General features: G+C 46.1%; 1 protein-coding gene across 7 annotated transcripts in view; it reads right to left on the bottom strand.

Moving 5' to 3' along the window:
• LOC128351531 (calcium-activated potassium channel subunit beta-2) overlaps positions 1-16,631 on the bottom strand; it is a 504,933-nt gene that overhangs the window by 265,665 nt on the left and 222,637 nt on the right. For 5 of the 7 annotated variants that reach the window (XM_053311133.1, XM_053311135.1, XM_053311141.1 and 2 more), the window contains exon 2: positions 11,562-11,606. The exons of the other annotated variants lie outside the window; for them this stretch is intronic. In XM_053311133.1, coding sequence (XP_053167108.1) covers positions 11,562-11,606 — 45 coding nt within the window. The remainder of the gene's footprint in view (positions 1-11,561; positions 11,607-16,631) is intronic. 7 annotated transcript variants of the gene reach the window in all.

Genomic DNA, 16,631 nt, shown 5'->3' with positions numbered 1-16,631 from the left:
CCTCTCGGCTTTATTTACTGCTAGGGGATCAGGTTGAGCAACCCCAAGAATAGCCCAAGGATCACCAGACCTATAGATTTTGCTTTCTAGGTGGAATATCTTCCAAGTCTTTGGAATACAACTGTAGATTGTTTATCTTGACTTCCACTTCCAGGCCAAGATGTGATCCCCGAAGACGAGGATGAAGGAGGAGTAATTGCACAAATAGCTTCATCCTCAGATTGAGGATGTCTTCTGAATGGAAAGTGGCCCTCAGTGCTGCTCAAGTGCTTACTGAACTGAAACCTTACATAACTAATGAATGGCCATGCAAAAACAAGGTACCTGAACCTGAAGCTACCATTCATGCACGTAGCGAGTGAGCTGTCTCGTCTCAATGAGCTGGTGCTAAGGACTGATCGTTTGGTGGTGCCAACCTCCTTACAAGCAAAAGTGATGAAAATTGCCCACTAAGGTCACCTGGACATGAGCTTGACTAAAGGGCATATCAGAGAATGTTTTTGGTGTCCAGGTATGGACAAACACATTGAAAGGTAGGATGCCTCCTTGTCTTAAGGAGGCTATTATTAGACTGCTTCTGAAGAAGCCTACCTTGGATCCCTCGGACTTGAACAACTACAGGCCTGTCTCCAATCTTTCGTGGCTGGGCAAAGTAATTGAGAGGGTGGTGGCCTCCCAGCTCCAGACAGTCTTGGAGGAAACTGATTATCTTGACCCATTTCAAACTGGCTTTCGGGCTGACTATGGGGTGGAGACTGCCTTGGTCGGCCTGATGGATGATCTCCAATTGGGAATGGACAGAGGAAGTGTGACTCTGTTGGTCCTTCTGGACCTCTCAGCAGATTTCGATACTATCAACCATAGTATCCTTCTGGAGCGTCTCAGGAGGTTGGGAGTTGGAGGCACTGCTTTGCGGTGGTTCCACTCCTACTTCTCGGGCAGGTTCCAGATGGTGTCCCTTGGAGACTGCTGTTCTTCAAAATCTGAACTCTTGTATGGTGTGCCTCAGGGCTCCATATTGTCTCCAATGTTGTTTAACATCTACATGAAACCGCTGGGAGAGATCATCAGGAGATTTGGTGCAGGGTGTCAAGGTCTGGCCCAAGGCCAGCGAAGTACACGGCTCGCTGCTTGCTGTGGGTGAATGACAATTGTTGAAACTCAGCAATGAGTGGGAGTCAGAGGCTCCAGTTTATGGAGCCAGTCGAAAGCTCCCAGGTGTCAGGATTTACGGCTTGTCAGCCTTCGATAACAGGCGCTTGCTCCTCCGCACCGCCTCCAGTTGTGACCTGCGTTTGAAACACCTGCGTTGCCGTGGCGTCGGTGGAGCTCCAATGCCTAAATCATCCCCCGATTGGTCGCTGACATTTTCTGCTGGTTCAGGCTGTTGAGTCTGTTCTGAACCGTCAGCTAATTCCACTGCAGTCGGGCTCTGCCCTTCAGACATTCCAGACTCGGCTGAAATGCCGACAGCTTCCCTTTCTTCCTCGCTGTCAGAGCTAGGGGACATGACACAGGGTGCTATCAGTATGCTGATGACACCCAAATCTATTTCTCCATGTCAGTATCATCAGGAGAGGGCATAACCTCCCTAAATGCCTGCCTGGAGTCGGTGATGGGCTGGATGAGGGATAACAAACTGAGACTGAATCAAGCTTAGACGGAGGTGCTCATTGTGCGAGGTCAGAACTCAAGAGATGATTTTGATCTGCCTGTTCTGGATGGGGTCACACTTCCCGAGAAGGAACAGGTATGCAGTCTAGGGGTGCTTCTGGATCCGAGCCTCTCCATGGTCTCCCTGGTTGAGGAGGTGGCCAGAAGTGCCTTCTATCAGCTTTGGCTGATACACCAGCTGCGTCTATTTCTTGAGGTGAACGACCTCAAAACAGTGATACATCTGCTGGTAACCTCCAGACTGGATTACTGTAATGCGCTCTATGTGGGGCTGCCCTTGTACGTAGTCCGGAAACTACAGTCGGTCCAGAATGCGGCAGCCAGGTTGGTCTCTGGGTCATTGTATTGAAGGAGCTACACTGTATTGAAGGAGCTACACTGGCTGCCGATATGTTTCTGGGCAAAATACAAGGTGCTGGTTATAACCTATAAAGCCCTAAACAGTTTGGACCCTGAGTATTTAAGAGAACGCCTTCTTCGTTATGAACCCCACCACCCACTGTGATCTGCTGGAGAGGTCAGTCTGCAGCTACCACCAGCTCATCTGGTGGCCACTCCGCTGCTGCCCCGAGGCTTTGCAATGCGCTCCCTAGTGAAATAAGAGCCTCCCCATCTCTGACAGCTTTTAAAAAGTCTTTAAAGATGCATCTGTTCACCCAGGCTTTTAATTAATATTGTTTTAATGCTGTTTTAAAAATATTATTTAAAAAAATTAATTTGTAATGTGTTAAATGTTTCATTTTTGTCTTAACTAATGTTTTACTTTGTTTCTATTCTGTTGTAAACCGCCCAGAGACGTAAGTTTTGGGTGGTAGAAAAATGTTTAAATAAAATAAATAAATAAATACAAGGTAATCAGGCACTGTATGGCTTGTGATGTATCTGATAAAATTCATAAGACTTTTACCACCCCCTTGACTCCAGTAGAGTATCCAAATTGTCCCTAGGAAAAACTTGCTCTGGATATAATATGGCCTTTTGATAACTAATGCACAAACCAAAGATTTGTTATAGTGATGGTGGATTACTATTCCAGGTGGCCAGAAGTTTCATTTGCTGACAACATTACTACAACAAGGTGATCCAGTTCATGGCTGCAGTTTTTGCAAGGGAAGGTCTTCCTAAAGAAATAGTGACTGACAATGGGACACAGCTAATTTGAAATGGTGCAATACTTGCATAACCATGGGATAAAACAAAGACTCTTTCTTTGTACCATCCTCGAGGGAAAGGCTTAGTGGAAAGAATGAGCAGATTAGTGAAAGAAAGCTTACAATTGCCTACTATGCAACAACAACCCTGCGAAGAGGCAATCCATGACCTCTATTTGCTTATCGAACTACTCCTCATTCTACTACAGGGAAATCACCTTTTGAACTGCTGAGAGGATGCAGAGCTACCAGCAAACTTACCCAATGGCATACAACTGATAGGGCTTTCCATGCCATCTCACTCTGAGGATGCAGAGATTTGTGACTGGGTAAGGGAGAAGCAAGAAAAATACAAATTGCATATGGATTGGAAACAGGGTGCAAAACAGTGAATGTTTCAGGTGGGGGACTTTGTTCAAGTACAGCTGCCTTATAAAGTGAGGAAGGGATGTTCCCAATATTCTGGACCAAAACAAATAATCAACTTCTGAGGAGATTCTGTCATATTGGATGATGGAAAGAAAAGGAACAGTGTGACCCAAGATTTGGAACTCCTGTTCTAGATCACAGCATGATCTAGATGCACAATAGAAAGCTGAGGAGGGCAGGATGCAAGATAGCAAAACCAGCCTATGACATATAGGGTCATTGGCTCCCGAGCGCTACCAGTCAACATTTGGAGCCTGCACTCCTGGTCCAATCAAAACACACAAAGGAAACTAGATGGGGTGAACCTTGCATGTCTCCTAGCAACTATTTGAACCTCCATAGGGAATGCCTGGTCTCTGCTTTATGAAGTGAATGGAAGGCTGTTCTGTTGAATATGATGCAATTCACTTCACACCTGGACTTTAAAAGAAAAGGGCAGGAGAGGAATCCAAAAATGCTGGCAGTCATGCCAATTAATTCAGCTGTGGGTGGGAAATTCAGTTCGGCTTCACTGGCAACAGACATCTGCTGTCAGGACTCTGGGCACTGAAGTAAAAGCCTAAACCATCAACCCATGGATGAGCAAGTTCTGGATATAATAGGCTCTGCCACCTTGGCTTCCCTTGGAAATTCGCAGGAAAAATCAAAACAGACTCCAGTGGAGGGCATACCATAGCAGTTAGTTCTCTTGTGCTCTGTTTTCATTCAGAGATTTTGTTTTATAAGTTGTAAAGATGGTTGTGCAAATGGTTGAAAATCCACATGGGATGGAACTTTGGACATGTCTCTGGCCAGCAGTCCCCATTATCTTAGCCAAATGTATAGTTTTAAGCGACTTCAACTCTGGGAGGTCTCCAGAATATAATATTTGTGCTGCCTTTGACCCAGATCATTTTTCATCCTGACCACTATTTTTTAATGCTTTTGCATACAAGCAATGACACTACAAGATAGTGGCTGGCCAATGGGGACATAGGCAACCATCTGGCAGGAAAATGCTACCAACTATGGGGCTAAGGCTAAGGCCTGTCTTCACAGTGAGTGTATTAAGACTTCGGCAGGCATATTTACCAATTCAAAGACCAATCTTCTTATATATATAATTCTCTAAGGTGTAACCATGGCTAATCCTGTGTGTGGCAGCTCTCACGAGAGTTCACAAGCAGAAGCACCTGATTTGGCAGTGGGGATTCCATATGCAGATAAGGAGGAGGAGCCTGTGAGAGCAGAAGCACAATGGTGATTGGGCAGTGGGGATTCCATACGCAGATAAGGAGGAGGAGCCTGTGAGAGCAGAAGCACAATGCTGATTGGGCAATGGGAATACCATATGCAGATAGGGAGGAGAAGCCTGTGATGGTTAAGGTCAGTTTGAATGCAACTGTTACTGGTCGCAAGAGGGTCTTGACTGTAGAGCAGAGGAATCTATATAGATAAAAGGATAATGGGCAGGAGTCTGAAAAGAGAGGAGTTGTGAGGGAGGAAAAAGCCCCTTCAGGAGAAGGAGGCTGCCATTGTGTGAATTAGATGAGGAAACAAGTTGAACAAGATCTGTTAACTCAGGAAGGGAGAGAGAGAGAGAAGAAGGGAGGGGAAGAAAGACAGGGGAAGAGCAAGTGGAGGAGAGAGAAAGAGAGAAAAAGAAAGGAGGGGAAGAGAGAAAGAAGGAAGGGTGAAGGACGGGCCAGAGCCTGTCAGTGGCCTGAGGAGAACGAGTGGCCATGGGGGCTCATATTGGCAGAAAGGAAGGGCCCAGTCAAGCACTGCTGCTGTTTGGGGCTACTGAGGCCATTGGTGGAGGGAGGCAGGCAGGCAAGAGACTGGGCCTGTCAGCAGCCCAAGGGGAACAAGTGGCCATAGCGGTGGTGGCAGCGAGGAAGGGCCCGGTCAACCACTGCTGTTGCTGCTCCCGTGGGAAGGAGCAGGAGCGGGGCTCGGGTTAGGGATGTGCATGAACTGGTCCGGTGGTCCGGCACTGAGGGGGGTCTACCTTTAAGGGCAGGGGGGTAGTACTTACCCCTCCCGCTGCTCTTCCCCCTCCGGCGCTGTATTTAGGAGCGAAGTTTCAGGGGCGGCAGCGTTCCTCCCTGCCGCCCCTGCCCCCGTCGTTGCCCGGAGGTCTGGTAAATACGAGCACGCATGTGCTCTTCGCAGTGCGCGTGCGCCTGTTGCTGCCGTGCGCGTGCCGCATACGTCACACACGTATGCGGCGCACGTGCGCCGCGATGAGCGCATGCGTGCTCATATTTACCAGACTTCTGGGCAACGACGAGGGCAGGGGCGGCAGGGAAGAACGCTGCCGCCCCCGAAACTTCGCTCCTAAATACAGCGCCGGAGGGGGAAGAGCGGCGGGAGGGGTAAGTACTACCCCCCCGCCCTTAAAGGTAGACCCCCCTCAGTGCCGGACTGCGCCGCGGCGGTTCCGTGCACACCACTAGCTCGGGTGAGGGTGAGGAGGTCTCTGGGGATAGGGGCCTGCACCTTGGCTAATAGGAGCCAGTAATGCTGTAGCCATGACCAAGAGGAGTGAGGGGGATGGAAGCAACCAGATGTAGGAAGAGGAGCAGGAGTGCAGCTCAGGTGATGGTGGAGAGATCTCAGAGGTGAGGGGGGCTGTGGCAGAGGGTGAGAGGAACAATCATGTACTTGCATGCAGATGATCTGCATGGGTTAAGCTAGTTCTATTTATTTATTTTAAAGTTCTATATCCTGCCTTTTGATGAAAACATCTCCAAGGTACCTTGTCCAATACAACACAAGCAGCTACCTGACAGTCTTGTACCTGCCCCTGGTGGCGCAGTGGTAAAACTGCCACCCTGTAACCAGAAGGTTACAAGTTCGATCCTGACCAAGGGGCTCAAGGTTGACTCAGCCTTCCATCCTTCCGAGGTCGGTAAAATGAGTACCCAGAATGTTGGGGGGCAATATGCTAAATCATTGTAAACTGCTTAGAGAGCTTCCAGCTATAGAGCGGTATATAAATGTAAGTGCTATTGCTATTGCTATTGCACCTCTGACCAGTGGCAGAGGCCAGATAATCCTTCCCCACAGAATACTTTTTTGCAGGGAAGGAGGGGAGGAAAGGCTCCCTGCAGCTGTAAGGAAGTGGCTCTGCTTTGGAGGTGGGCAGTGCAATTCCCCAGCGCTCCTTGTTCCTCTGGCTATTCGCACAAGCTGGGGGCGGGGTCCCTTCCAGTGGTTCCTCTAACAGGGATTCCTAGATGTTGTCAACTACAACTCCCAGACTCCCCAGTTGCAATGGCTTTTGGGATTATGGGAGTTTTAGTCAACAACCTCTGGGAATCCCCATTAGAGGGAGTACTGGTCCCTTCCCTTCTTTCTGTAACCCCTGGGATATTATTTTTAAATTCTTGAGTTGTTTCAGTTATGACCCCTCAGTTCCAATGGAAGCTGTTTGCAACTGCTCTGGTGCAGTGCTTAGGATGCACGGAACCTCCCCCAATGTTGTTTGGAGCATATCACGGTGCCAATGAGGCCACGTCCCTCATGGGTCCATGGGTGGCTGTGTCAAATGTAAGCCAGGAATTCCAAAACAAAATTCTCAAACTGGCCAACAGAGCTGACAAAGACTCACGTAAGGACAGCAAATGAATACTTATATTTTACAGGTGAGAAACACAGAGTGATTAATGGAAGAGAACTGCATTTTTTAAAACCTTTGGCTGACATCCAGAACAGCCTAATGTGGTACTCTTCATATCCCTGCACTGTACTGCACACTCTCCTTGAAGCTGAGTGGTCCTGAGTTCTTGAGCAAGAGCAGAAATGCTTCTGTGAGATGTTTCCGGTTCACCAGAGCACTTATGGAGTGGGGGAAAGCTCTAAAAAGTATTTGGGCTCTTACACAAGAATTCAAGATCACCCGCATTTCAGGGAGAGTGTTATCAGTGCAGGGATGTTAGGAGCACCTGTGTCCGGCTGCTTCGATGTCAGCCAATATATACATTTTTTAAAAAAGGAATGGCAGAGAACTGGAGTATTTTTAATTTTTTTTTAACAGGGCGTTGTGCCTGCATTCTTCAGCTTAAAGTGCCATTATATAGCTGGGGAACACCGAGGCTCAGAGATATACACTTGCCCATGGATGGCCCCTCCAGCCTCAGAGGCAGGAAGCCTCTAAATGCTAGTTGGAGGTGAGCAACATCCGGAAAGAAGGCATGCCCTCATCTCTTGCCTGTGGACTTTTCAGAGGCATCTGATGGCCACTGTGGGAAACAGAAAGCTGGAACAGATAGTACAGGTGTACATGAATCAATTTTGGCAATTTGATCTTGAATCAAATCAAAAATTCACACACACACAAATCATGATTTACCCATAGGGAACAATGGGGAACTCAAATTACCCCATTGCTCCCCAAGGGTGGGTCCTAGGGACACCAAAGTGGGTTGTGTGGTAGGGCATGATTGGTGCTACCTACTGCCCAACCCATAAAGAAATGGGCAAGTTGGGTGATTTTTTTAAAAAATTAAACTTTCCAACCCCCCCCCCCAACCCCCACCTCAGAGGATCTTATGTGGGTTTAGGTTAAAATAAAAATAAAAATTACCCACCTGCCCATTTTTGCGTGGTTTGGGTGGTAGGTAGCACCTATCACACTGTACCACACACCGCATTGGGTGTCCCTAGGACCTACCCATGGGGAACAATGGGGTGCTTTGAGTTGTCCATTGTTCCCTGTGGGCAAAACAAGCAGAGTGCACACATTTTGCAACCCTGCCTTGAAAAAAACTGCAGAACAGAAGAACACACAGTCCCTCCCAACACAGAACAAATTTTGCCAAATGCACAGTCTAAAGATGGCAAAAAAAAAAAGAATCACTGACCCAGAATCCACTGCCAGCCACCATGCCTGTACCGTAGTAACATCATTGACACAAGTTGCTCTCTGACACGCAATTGTGATACCATCCTTACTTGCAACAGCTGCTACAGTACAGCAGCACCCTTAGCAGCCAGCAAGCATAGCCATAAGCTTAACTACAGCAACATCTTGAACACATTTTGACTGAGTGTGTACCCCTTGCAATGCAGAATGCAGATTGCAGAACAGACCAATGAGTGCAGCACAAGTTACTCTTAAGGCCAGACACAGAGCTCATCACAGGAATCACCTGGAAATTTTACACATACACAGAGCTGAGCTGTCACTGTCCATTTCTTGCCACAGCACCATCTCACAAACAGACCATACCACAACCCAAGGCAGGCAGGCAGGCAGGCAGGCACCCAAGTTCTACCTTTGTCAGTCTGAGATCCATGAAAACCAGAAAGTTTCTAGATTGATTGATTGATTGAAACTTCTTATATACTGCCTCCTCCAAAGACTCTAGGCGGTGAACAACAGAAGTTGCACATAGTTATAGTTATATAGATAGTTACAGCAGCAATAGGTAGCACAGCATTATGCTCAGTGCTGAGAAAAGAAAACCACAAAATCAAACCTTCTTTGGTTCCTTCCACCTCTCCTGATGTAAGGGCTCTCTCTGTTTCCTAGTCCCTTTGAATACATTTTGAAATTCCCTCCATTTTTGTCTCCCCTTGTCAATCTGTGATTCAGCAAAACAGTTATAGCAGCAATAGCACATCATATACTGAGTGCTGAGAAATGAAAACTATGAAATCAAACCTCCCTTCCTTCCTCCTTTCCTAGTGTACCCTCTCTCTCCTTCATAAGGGCTCTCTCTCTGTCCCCCCAGCCCCTTTGAATACATTTTGAAATTCTCTCCAAAAAAGTGTTCCCTCCTCCCTGCCCCCAGCCAATGGGAGCACAGTTGCCCATGCCAACACTTGATTTGAATGACAACAAGCCAGCCAAGAAGCAAGGAGATCTCAAGCCAATCGGAAGCCAGTGCCAGAAAACCAACCAGCAAGTGGTGGTGGTGGTTGCGGGGGAAGGCAGCAAAATGGCCACTCAAATTATGTGAATTGAGTCACGCCTAATTAGGGGTGATTCAATTTCAGATGAGCCCCTTCATTTAAGGGGCAATTCAATTTGTAGTCAAATCCACGAATCTCCCCCGATTTGGTTTGAATCGAATTCACATCCCTACTAAATATGCCTTGGACCTGATCCAGCAGGGCTCTTCTTATGGATGAAGCAAGGTCTGCAGATGTGTTTCTTGTGGCAAGTGTTAAACAACTGCAAGTTAGAAACACTTGCTCATCTATTGCAAATCACTTGGAGATCAACCAGCGGACCCTATCTGTTCACCCCCTACATCAGACAATTTAAAAAAGGTTTGTTAAAAGCAAAATAGTAAGTTGCATCATATGGCCATATTTTGGGACTGTTAAGTAGATGCCTTCCTTCCTTTCTGTCCTGCTCTTTATAAGTTTCAGCCTGTTCTGCCTCGATTAATTAACCCAATATGTTAATTAAGTTGAGCAGCCTACTGTACGGGTGAGCTTTTTGGCAAGAGCTTTCTTTTGGTTCAGCAGTTTAGTGAGGAGTTCATCATTTTATAACAACTTGGAAAAACTATCAGACAGCAAAAAGGAGATAAAATGGAGCCACTGTGGTCCCTCTAGCTTTCTCCTCTCCTCTCCACCCCTCCCTTCATGTTGCAGTGTGCCAAGCCAACCTCAAAGAAGAAACAATCCCTCTACATCACTTAGCAACCGCCTCTCCAGACATGTTTGCATCTGGCTTAGTAACCATATCATCTGCCTGCCGGAACAAAAGGAGGTTAAGTTGCCTCTTAGACTTGGTCTTACCCAACTGCTGGCTGTACAGATGGCCTTCAAAACAAGGTCTGTTCCAGACTAATAATTTTCCAGATTGAATTGGGATGCATAATTTACAAGAAGGGAGGCTGTTCAGTAGAGGGACTCAATCCAGTGGGCCTTCCTTTCCATCTGGACCCATATAACTCAAGGGTGACACTTTTCAGACTAAGTTTAATCCAAGTACCAGTACATAGAGGTTTGGACATAAGGCTCCTGGGGGTATAACAAAGTTGTGCAACAAAGTTGTTTAACAGATATTCCCCCCAGATAACCCTGGGAATCTGTGAGGCTGCCATCCTGACTAAGACAGCATGGATGATGTGTTCACACTGCAGAGAGCTTCCCTACTGCACCCACAAGCCATAGTAGGGGAGCAATTTTTAGCAATCTTTTCTGCCTCTGGAAGTACCCTGTGCCACCTGAAAACATGTCCTTGAGGGTCATACAGTCCTCAAGGACATATTTTTGGAAGGTGAAGGGCACTTCTGGAAGCAAGATCACAAAAAATTGCTACCCTGCCCACCGTAGACACAGGCACAACAGTAGAGAGGCTCTCTCCCTGCCTTAAGTGCAGCTTTGTGCTGTGAGCATTCAGTTCCCATTGTACCCTCACAGCCTTAAGATGTCAGCATAATGCTGATTTAAGTTCTTAGCGCAGACATGCCTGGAAAATTCATTTCCTTGATGATAATTTTTTTTCAACCCCTCAAAAGAGAGTAATCAGCAGCATTCCTATTCTGCAGCCACAAATGGCTCCAGCTCTGGAGTAGGTTAAGGATCTGTGCAGGGGTGGAGGGAGCTTGCTGGCCCCTCCCCTGCTGCCTGAGTGCACTTGGCCACCCCCCCTGCATCAGCATCATATTTAGGGGGTGTGACCAATATCTGGAAAGGGGCTGTGCAGCCCCTCTCTTTCTCATTCCCAACTGGCGCTACGTTTGTCAGTGGGGTGCTGGCACTACATTTGCCAGTGGGATGGTTTCAAGGCAGAGAAACAGAGCACCCAGCTGGCAAAACTGCAGGCTGGGAAGGAGCGGTGTGTGTGTGTGTGTGTGTGTGTGTGTGTGTGTGTGTGTGTGTGCGCGTGTGCTGTCCCCTTCTTGGTTCTGACTATGCCCCCTGTGTTGGCATGCTGATGCCAATGCAGGGGCATGTCCAGCACCTGGAAGGGGGGCACACAGCCCCTCTCCCACTCCTTCCCACTCAGTAAAGCTGGGTGCTTTGTTTCTTTTCCCCATTCAGAGCAAGGAAAAGGGGAGGAAAGCACCCAGCTGGCACATCTACCAGCTGGGAAGGTGCAGGAGAGAGAGACCGCGCCTTGTGCTCCCTGCTGGTGAGTGCTGCATTCACCACTGCGTGTGGGAGGTGAACAAGGGGGTGAACTGGGGGAGAGCAAGGGGACACCATGGTGCCCCCCAGACCCAGTGGCCTAGGGACCTTTGTCCCCCTTTCTCCAGTGGGGACTGTGACACTGGATCTGTGGCAAGAAGAGTCTTTGACGCTTGGACAAAATCAAATACTGTTTTTTCCCCCTTTGACTATGTGCTTGTTCACACTTACAGTTCACTACTCAGGGTTTGCCCAGCCTCATTGTCTTCAGTGGTTCTGCAGAGAGAAAACAAAAGTAGTAAGTTACTAGTCCTTATGGATATGCCGGCTAGGTCCAACAGACATGGGCCCAGAAGAACTGGCTTAAACTCCAGTTAATCCACATTGCAAAGATTAGCAATATAAGCAATTAGAGGGCAGTCTGCTTTAGAGATATCAAGTTTGGAATCAGGTGCAGCTGATGCTGGGAAGTGAGGGGGGGGGGGGCATGGCACATAGATGCTGAACCAGGTGCAGGTGCAGCTGCATTTCTCTTCCCCGCCCCTGCTTCTCACCCTGCTGTGGCTGTTTCTCTCTTGCTTCTTCCTGCAGCTTTACCTTGAGCCTTGTGGGCTGGTCATTCACCAGGTTGGTTCACCCAGCAAATGACCAGCTTGCATGGCTCAAGTTAAAGCCACAGAAAGAAGGGAGAGAGGAAGAAGCAGCCATGACAGGGTGGGAGAGAGTGAGTGAGTGATGTAGCTGCAGCCGGTTTTGTGCTTGCCTTTCAAAAGCACATTTTTGAAATAGTGGTGATTCCTGTTGCGTACCCAGCTAGGGTTGGACGCAAAATTTCTCCAAAGTGAAATTCAAAGAGGAATGTCAGGGTTCCTCACCAGGAGAAAGCGGAATGCAACCAAGAATTCCAGGATTCCTCTCCAGGAGAAACTGGACTGCAGAGAGGAATTTCAGGGTTCTCCCTAGGAGAAACTGGAATGAGAAGAGGAACTTCAGGGTTCCTCCCCAGGAGAAACTAGAATTCAAAGCGAACTTGAGGTTTCCTCCTGAGGATAGAGAGTTTTCTCAGTGGGTTTTTCCACATCTGGTGACCTTTCAGGCATGCTTGCAGTAACCCATTCCAAGAGTCATTTTGCAAGGCAAACCTTCTTGTTGAAGACTATTTACCACTTCCTTGTCTGCTGTTTCCATGAACTTTGCAATAATCTATTCAGCCCTGTTGTAAAAGCCAAGGGGGCGTTCTTGCTTTTGGTTTCAGCTATCTTGGATAAACATGTTGTCCTACTGTTGGTTATCAACCATTCCAATTATACCTCAGCAGCTGCAGTGTGTGAAATGACAGGCTGTACTTTGCATGGTACCTTAGCATTTATACGCCTGCATAGATGTGCATGTGCAACAGAGACAAAGACATCTGCCCATTGAGTACAATAGTTATTTTCTAAAGACCCCAAGGAAAGAGCTGGTGGCTTAAGGAAGGCAGGGCAAGGAAATCACTGAAACAAAAATCTTAAGGAGGTCATACCTAAGATGGGGACAAAACAGGGCAGTAATTTACATGGGACAATTTCCAGAATAGGGACTGTTCTGGGTAAATCAGAATTATTTGCTATAGTAACATTTCTAGGCATACATACCAGAGAATTTTAGCACAGACTTCCATTGTCTGTGTATTTTATTAAAAATTTGCAAATATGTGGGCTTAGATAGGATTGGGGTGGAGAAGCAAGCACTACATTTTCTAGTTTCAAAGCAGCATTTGCCCAGGTCAAGCTCCAACCACTTCAATGCAAAAAAGGCTCTCCAACATCTTACTCAGCAGGGATGTTATTCAATCCCTTTCCTGCCAAATCTCGGATGGAACACATCATTCCAGAACCTTCCTGCTCCCCAGCAGATTGGATTTGATAAGATACAAAGGTGCCTGTGAATTCTATGCATTTTGTACACTTGCACAAAAACATGTCCTTAAATGTACATGCTGCAATGTATTATCGCACCAACTATTTGGATAAGAAATGATGTATGTGAAAAAATTTGAAAAACATATCTTTTAGAAACCCACTTTTATTTTGGTGGTGGAAAAATAAATCCAGGCATATTTTTATCAGACAAGAGCAGCATATTAATCTGAGGAAACTATGAAACGTTTAGACGATACAGAAATCAAGAGATCCGTTCATCTCTATCTCCAACCTACTTTGCAGTCAACACATTAAGAACCAGCCTACACATCCAGAGAAATCCTAGGTACAGCCCCTTTGGGACTGTCCTACTTTAAGTAGGCAGGTGGGGGGTTGCATTTTTAGATTTTCCACTTGTTCTTAAAAAAAAAAAGATGACACCAGTGTATCAGAGAGAATAGGTGAGAATCCTTCACTTGGACATGATAGCTTCCTACAGGCAGTGAGTTCATGATGTAGAGGATGGGGAATGGGGCATTCATTTCTGAAATGGTACGATCCCAGGAGGACAGTAGCATGATTTTCTGAACATAGTAACAAGAATACAAGTCACATTAGGGCTGTCAAGGAACAAGGCAGGCTATATAGAGTTACTACACAGGTGCACCTAGGTTGGACAGGTGCACCTAGGTTGGAGCTTGGACCTAAAGGCCTTTGGAGCACTCCTCACTCCCCGCTGGCTGCAAGTTAAGCATCATCCCCCTACACACACACACACACAGACACACACCCCATGACACACACAGTATTTTTAACGCATGGTTTTTTGAGGGCACAAACAGCAACTGAACTCACCCAAAGGTAAGAATATAAAACAGGTGCATTTAAGCAAATATGCATTAGCAGAAACATTTCAACACACAACTTAATATATTCCCATCCCACTTATTTCTTTCTTAATATATTCCCATCCCACTTATTTCTTTCCCCACTCCTCCCTCTGTCTTTAAAGCAGAGGTCACAGTCACACATGGCTACCCAGTGCATTGCAGGCCGGTGGCATGGAGACCACACCACCCAGGACAGTCTAAAGAGGAATGGGGGGGGGGGCAAGGGGTGTGGAGGCCCTGGACTTTGGCCCAGGAGTCCAGGGGTAAGAGCGCTTCTGAATATGGTTTATTTGGTCATGTGAACCAATTTTGAGCCTGAAACATGACTCCATTTTGTTTTTCTGCTGTGACTCCATTTTGTTTTCCTGCCTTGTACATCCAATGGTAGTAGAGAAATGGCAAGTTGGGGAGGAGCAGGAAGAGTGCCTCCCTCTCGGCTACAGGAGCCTGGAAACTTCAATATATTATTTCCTATTACTATAATAAAAAGCCGCCTGAGATTTGCTTCTTGTAATTTACTTGAAAAGAATGTTCATTTGAAGCTGTTGGAAGTGACACAGCCAAAGGCCACATTTCCCAAGCATTACATTTTGGCTAAACATTTTTTCCCCAAGGGGAAAAAAAAAACCCAGCAGGTGGGGTGGGGTGGGTGGAATTGCTCTACAGAAGATTTAGTGAAATGAGGATATTTAATAAATAAATATTGATATTGGCCATGTAGATTTACCTTCAAAAAGTAATTTCAACTTTAATTTAAATGCAATTAACTTTAGCAAAGCCCCATATGAGCATGAGCTTTGACAGTCAGTGCCTTAGAAGCATACATAATATGCTGGAAATTCTCCTTACCTTTAGAAATAATAAATCATAATAAAGTTGAATGGCCTCAAATATAGCTGTCAGTTAGCTATTTGAGGTTTAATGAATTAGCAGGTTGAAATAAATATTATATTATAATAAGGCCACACAGTGTTGTGGAAAATGAAAACCATCCTTGAAACATACTGGGCCATGCATCATGCAGAACCATGGTGAAAGCTGGGCTCCTTGAGATATCTCTGTCTCAGGTGCATGCTCCTTCCTTCCATCCCCACACAAAAGTCCACTTCCTATCTAAGTTAAAATAAGCTGAGATTGGCTGTGACGTCCAAACTGACCAGTCTTCATATATTCTAACATACTTGCTTCAAATATCCCAAGATCTGATCCCAAGGCTACCAATTTGCAGAATGTTTGAACAATGCTAGTGTGGAAGCTTTTTCCATACTGAAAAGAAGAGAACTGGTCTTGTGGTAGCAAACATGAATTGTCCCCTTTGCTAAGCAGGGTCCACTATGGAACTGAGCTACAGTGTGAACTGACTGCACAGAACCAGAATGGCTGCCCCATTATAGGAACATAGGAAGCTGCCTTATACCAAGTCAGACCATAATAGCTTCCTATATTCCTATAATGGGGCAGCCGTTCTGGTTCTGTGCAATCAGTTCACACTGTTGCTCAGGACCATAGTTTTTTTACCTTGGTTTTGTTTCCATGGTTTTTTGCTTTCTTCAAGCAAAAAGGTTTGAAGAAAGGGGAAGGGGATTGGTTAATATGTTATTTCATCATACAAGATACCTAAATCATGAGTCCATAATGACTGGAATCTCCATGTATGAAGTAAATAATAACTGTGATGATGTATATCAGGGGTACTCAACCTTGGCTCCTTTGGTGTGTCTGGGGATGATGGAAGCTGTAGTTCAACAACAGCTGGAGAGCCAAGGTTGCCACAGCGCTGACAACCAGACTAAACTACACATGAGTAGTCCTACTGAAATTAAGCAGTCCTTTAGATAAACTCCTGAGTAGTTCTACTAAGTAACTGAGTTTGCATGTCAGCTAATGTTTTCCAATATATACTTAAACCACTCACAACATTTCACAGGCACAATTATTGCATTGGTTCAACTTTCAATTGACCTTCACTGTCAGGGAAATAAAGGCAAGTGTCCATGTGTTTGTCCATTGTTCCCCTAAAAGGAGTTGCAGGCTTGGTGAATTAAAGTGCAGCTGTAATAAACTGAAGTTGGTTATTTTTAGGGCTGTTGCTGTTGAAGAAACAAGGAAGAGCCTGGCACTAACCAAGAGATGTTACCTATGCAGAAGATTCACCCGACCTTGAAGAATGTATGCATCAGGGAAGATCAGGGAAATGCCCTTGAAGCCAAGATGCAAGATGGATGCTTATCCTGCAGAAGACACGCACCATTGGGGATGGGCAGCATTTGTCTACTGGATACAAGATCCTTGGGTGACTGATATTGATATAACCCCCTAAAGCAAGAGTGTCAAAAATCTGTTATTTTTCTCCTATGAAATGATCTCTAATCAAGGGAAAAGGTATAAAAGGCTAGGGGATTAAGCACCAAGAATTGGATTCCTGGGGACATCTCAACAATGCAAGATCTCCACATGAATCTCCTTCCTTCACACAAGCCGAATTCCTTCCATTCCTTCTCCCTTCTCTT

The sequence above is a fragment of the Hemicordylus capensis genome, chromosome 3 (assembly GCF_027244095.1).
Source record: "Hemicordylus capensis ecotype Gifberg chromosome 3, rHemCap1.1.pri, whole genome shotgun sequence".
Classification (NCBI taxonomy): domain Eukaryota; kingdom Metazoa; phylum Chordata; class Lepidosauria; order Squamata; family Cordylidae; genus Hemicordylus; species Hemicordylus capensis.
Note: the sequence above shows the minus strand (reverse complement) of the source record. Positions and strands in the feature narration are given on the sequence as shown.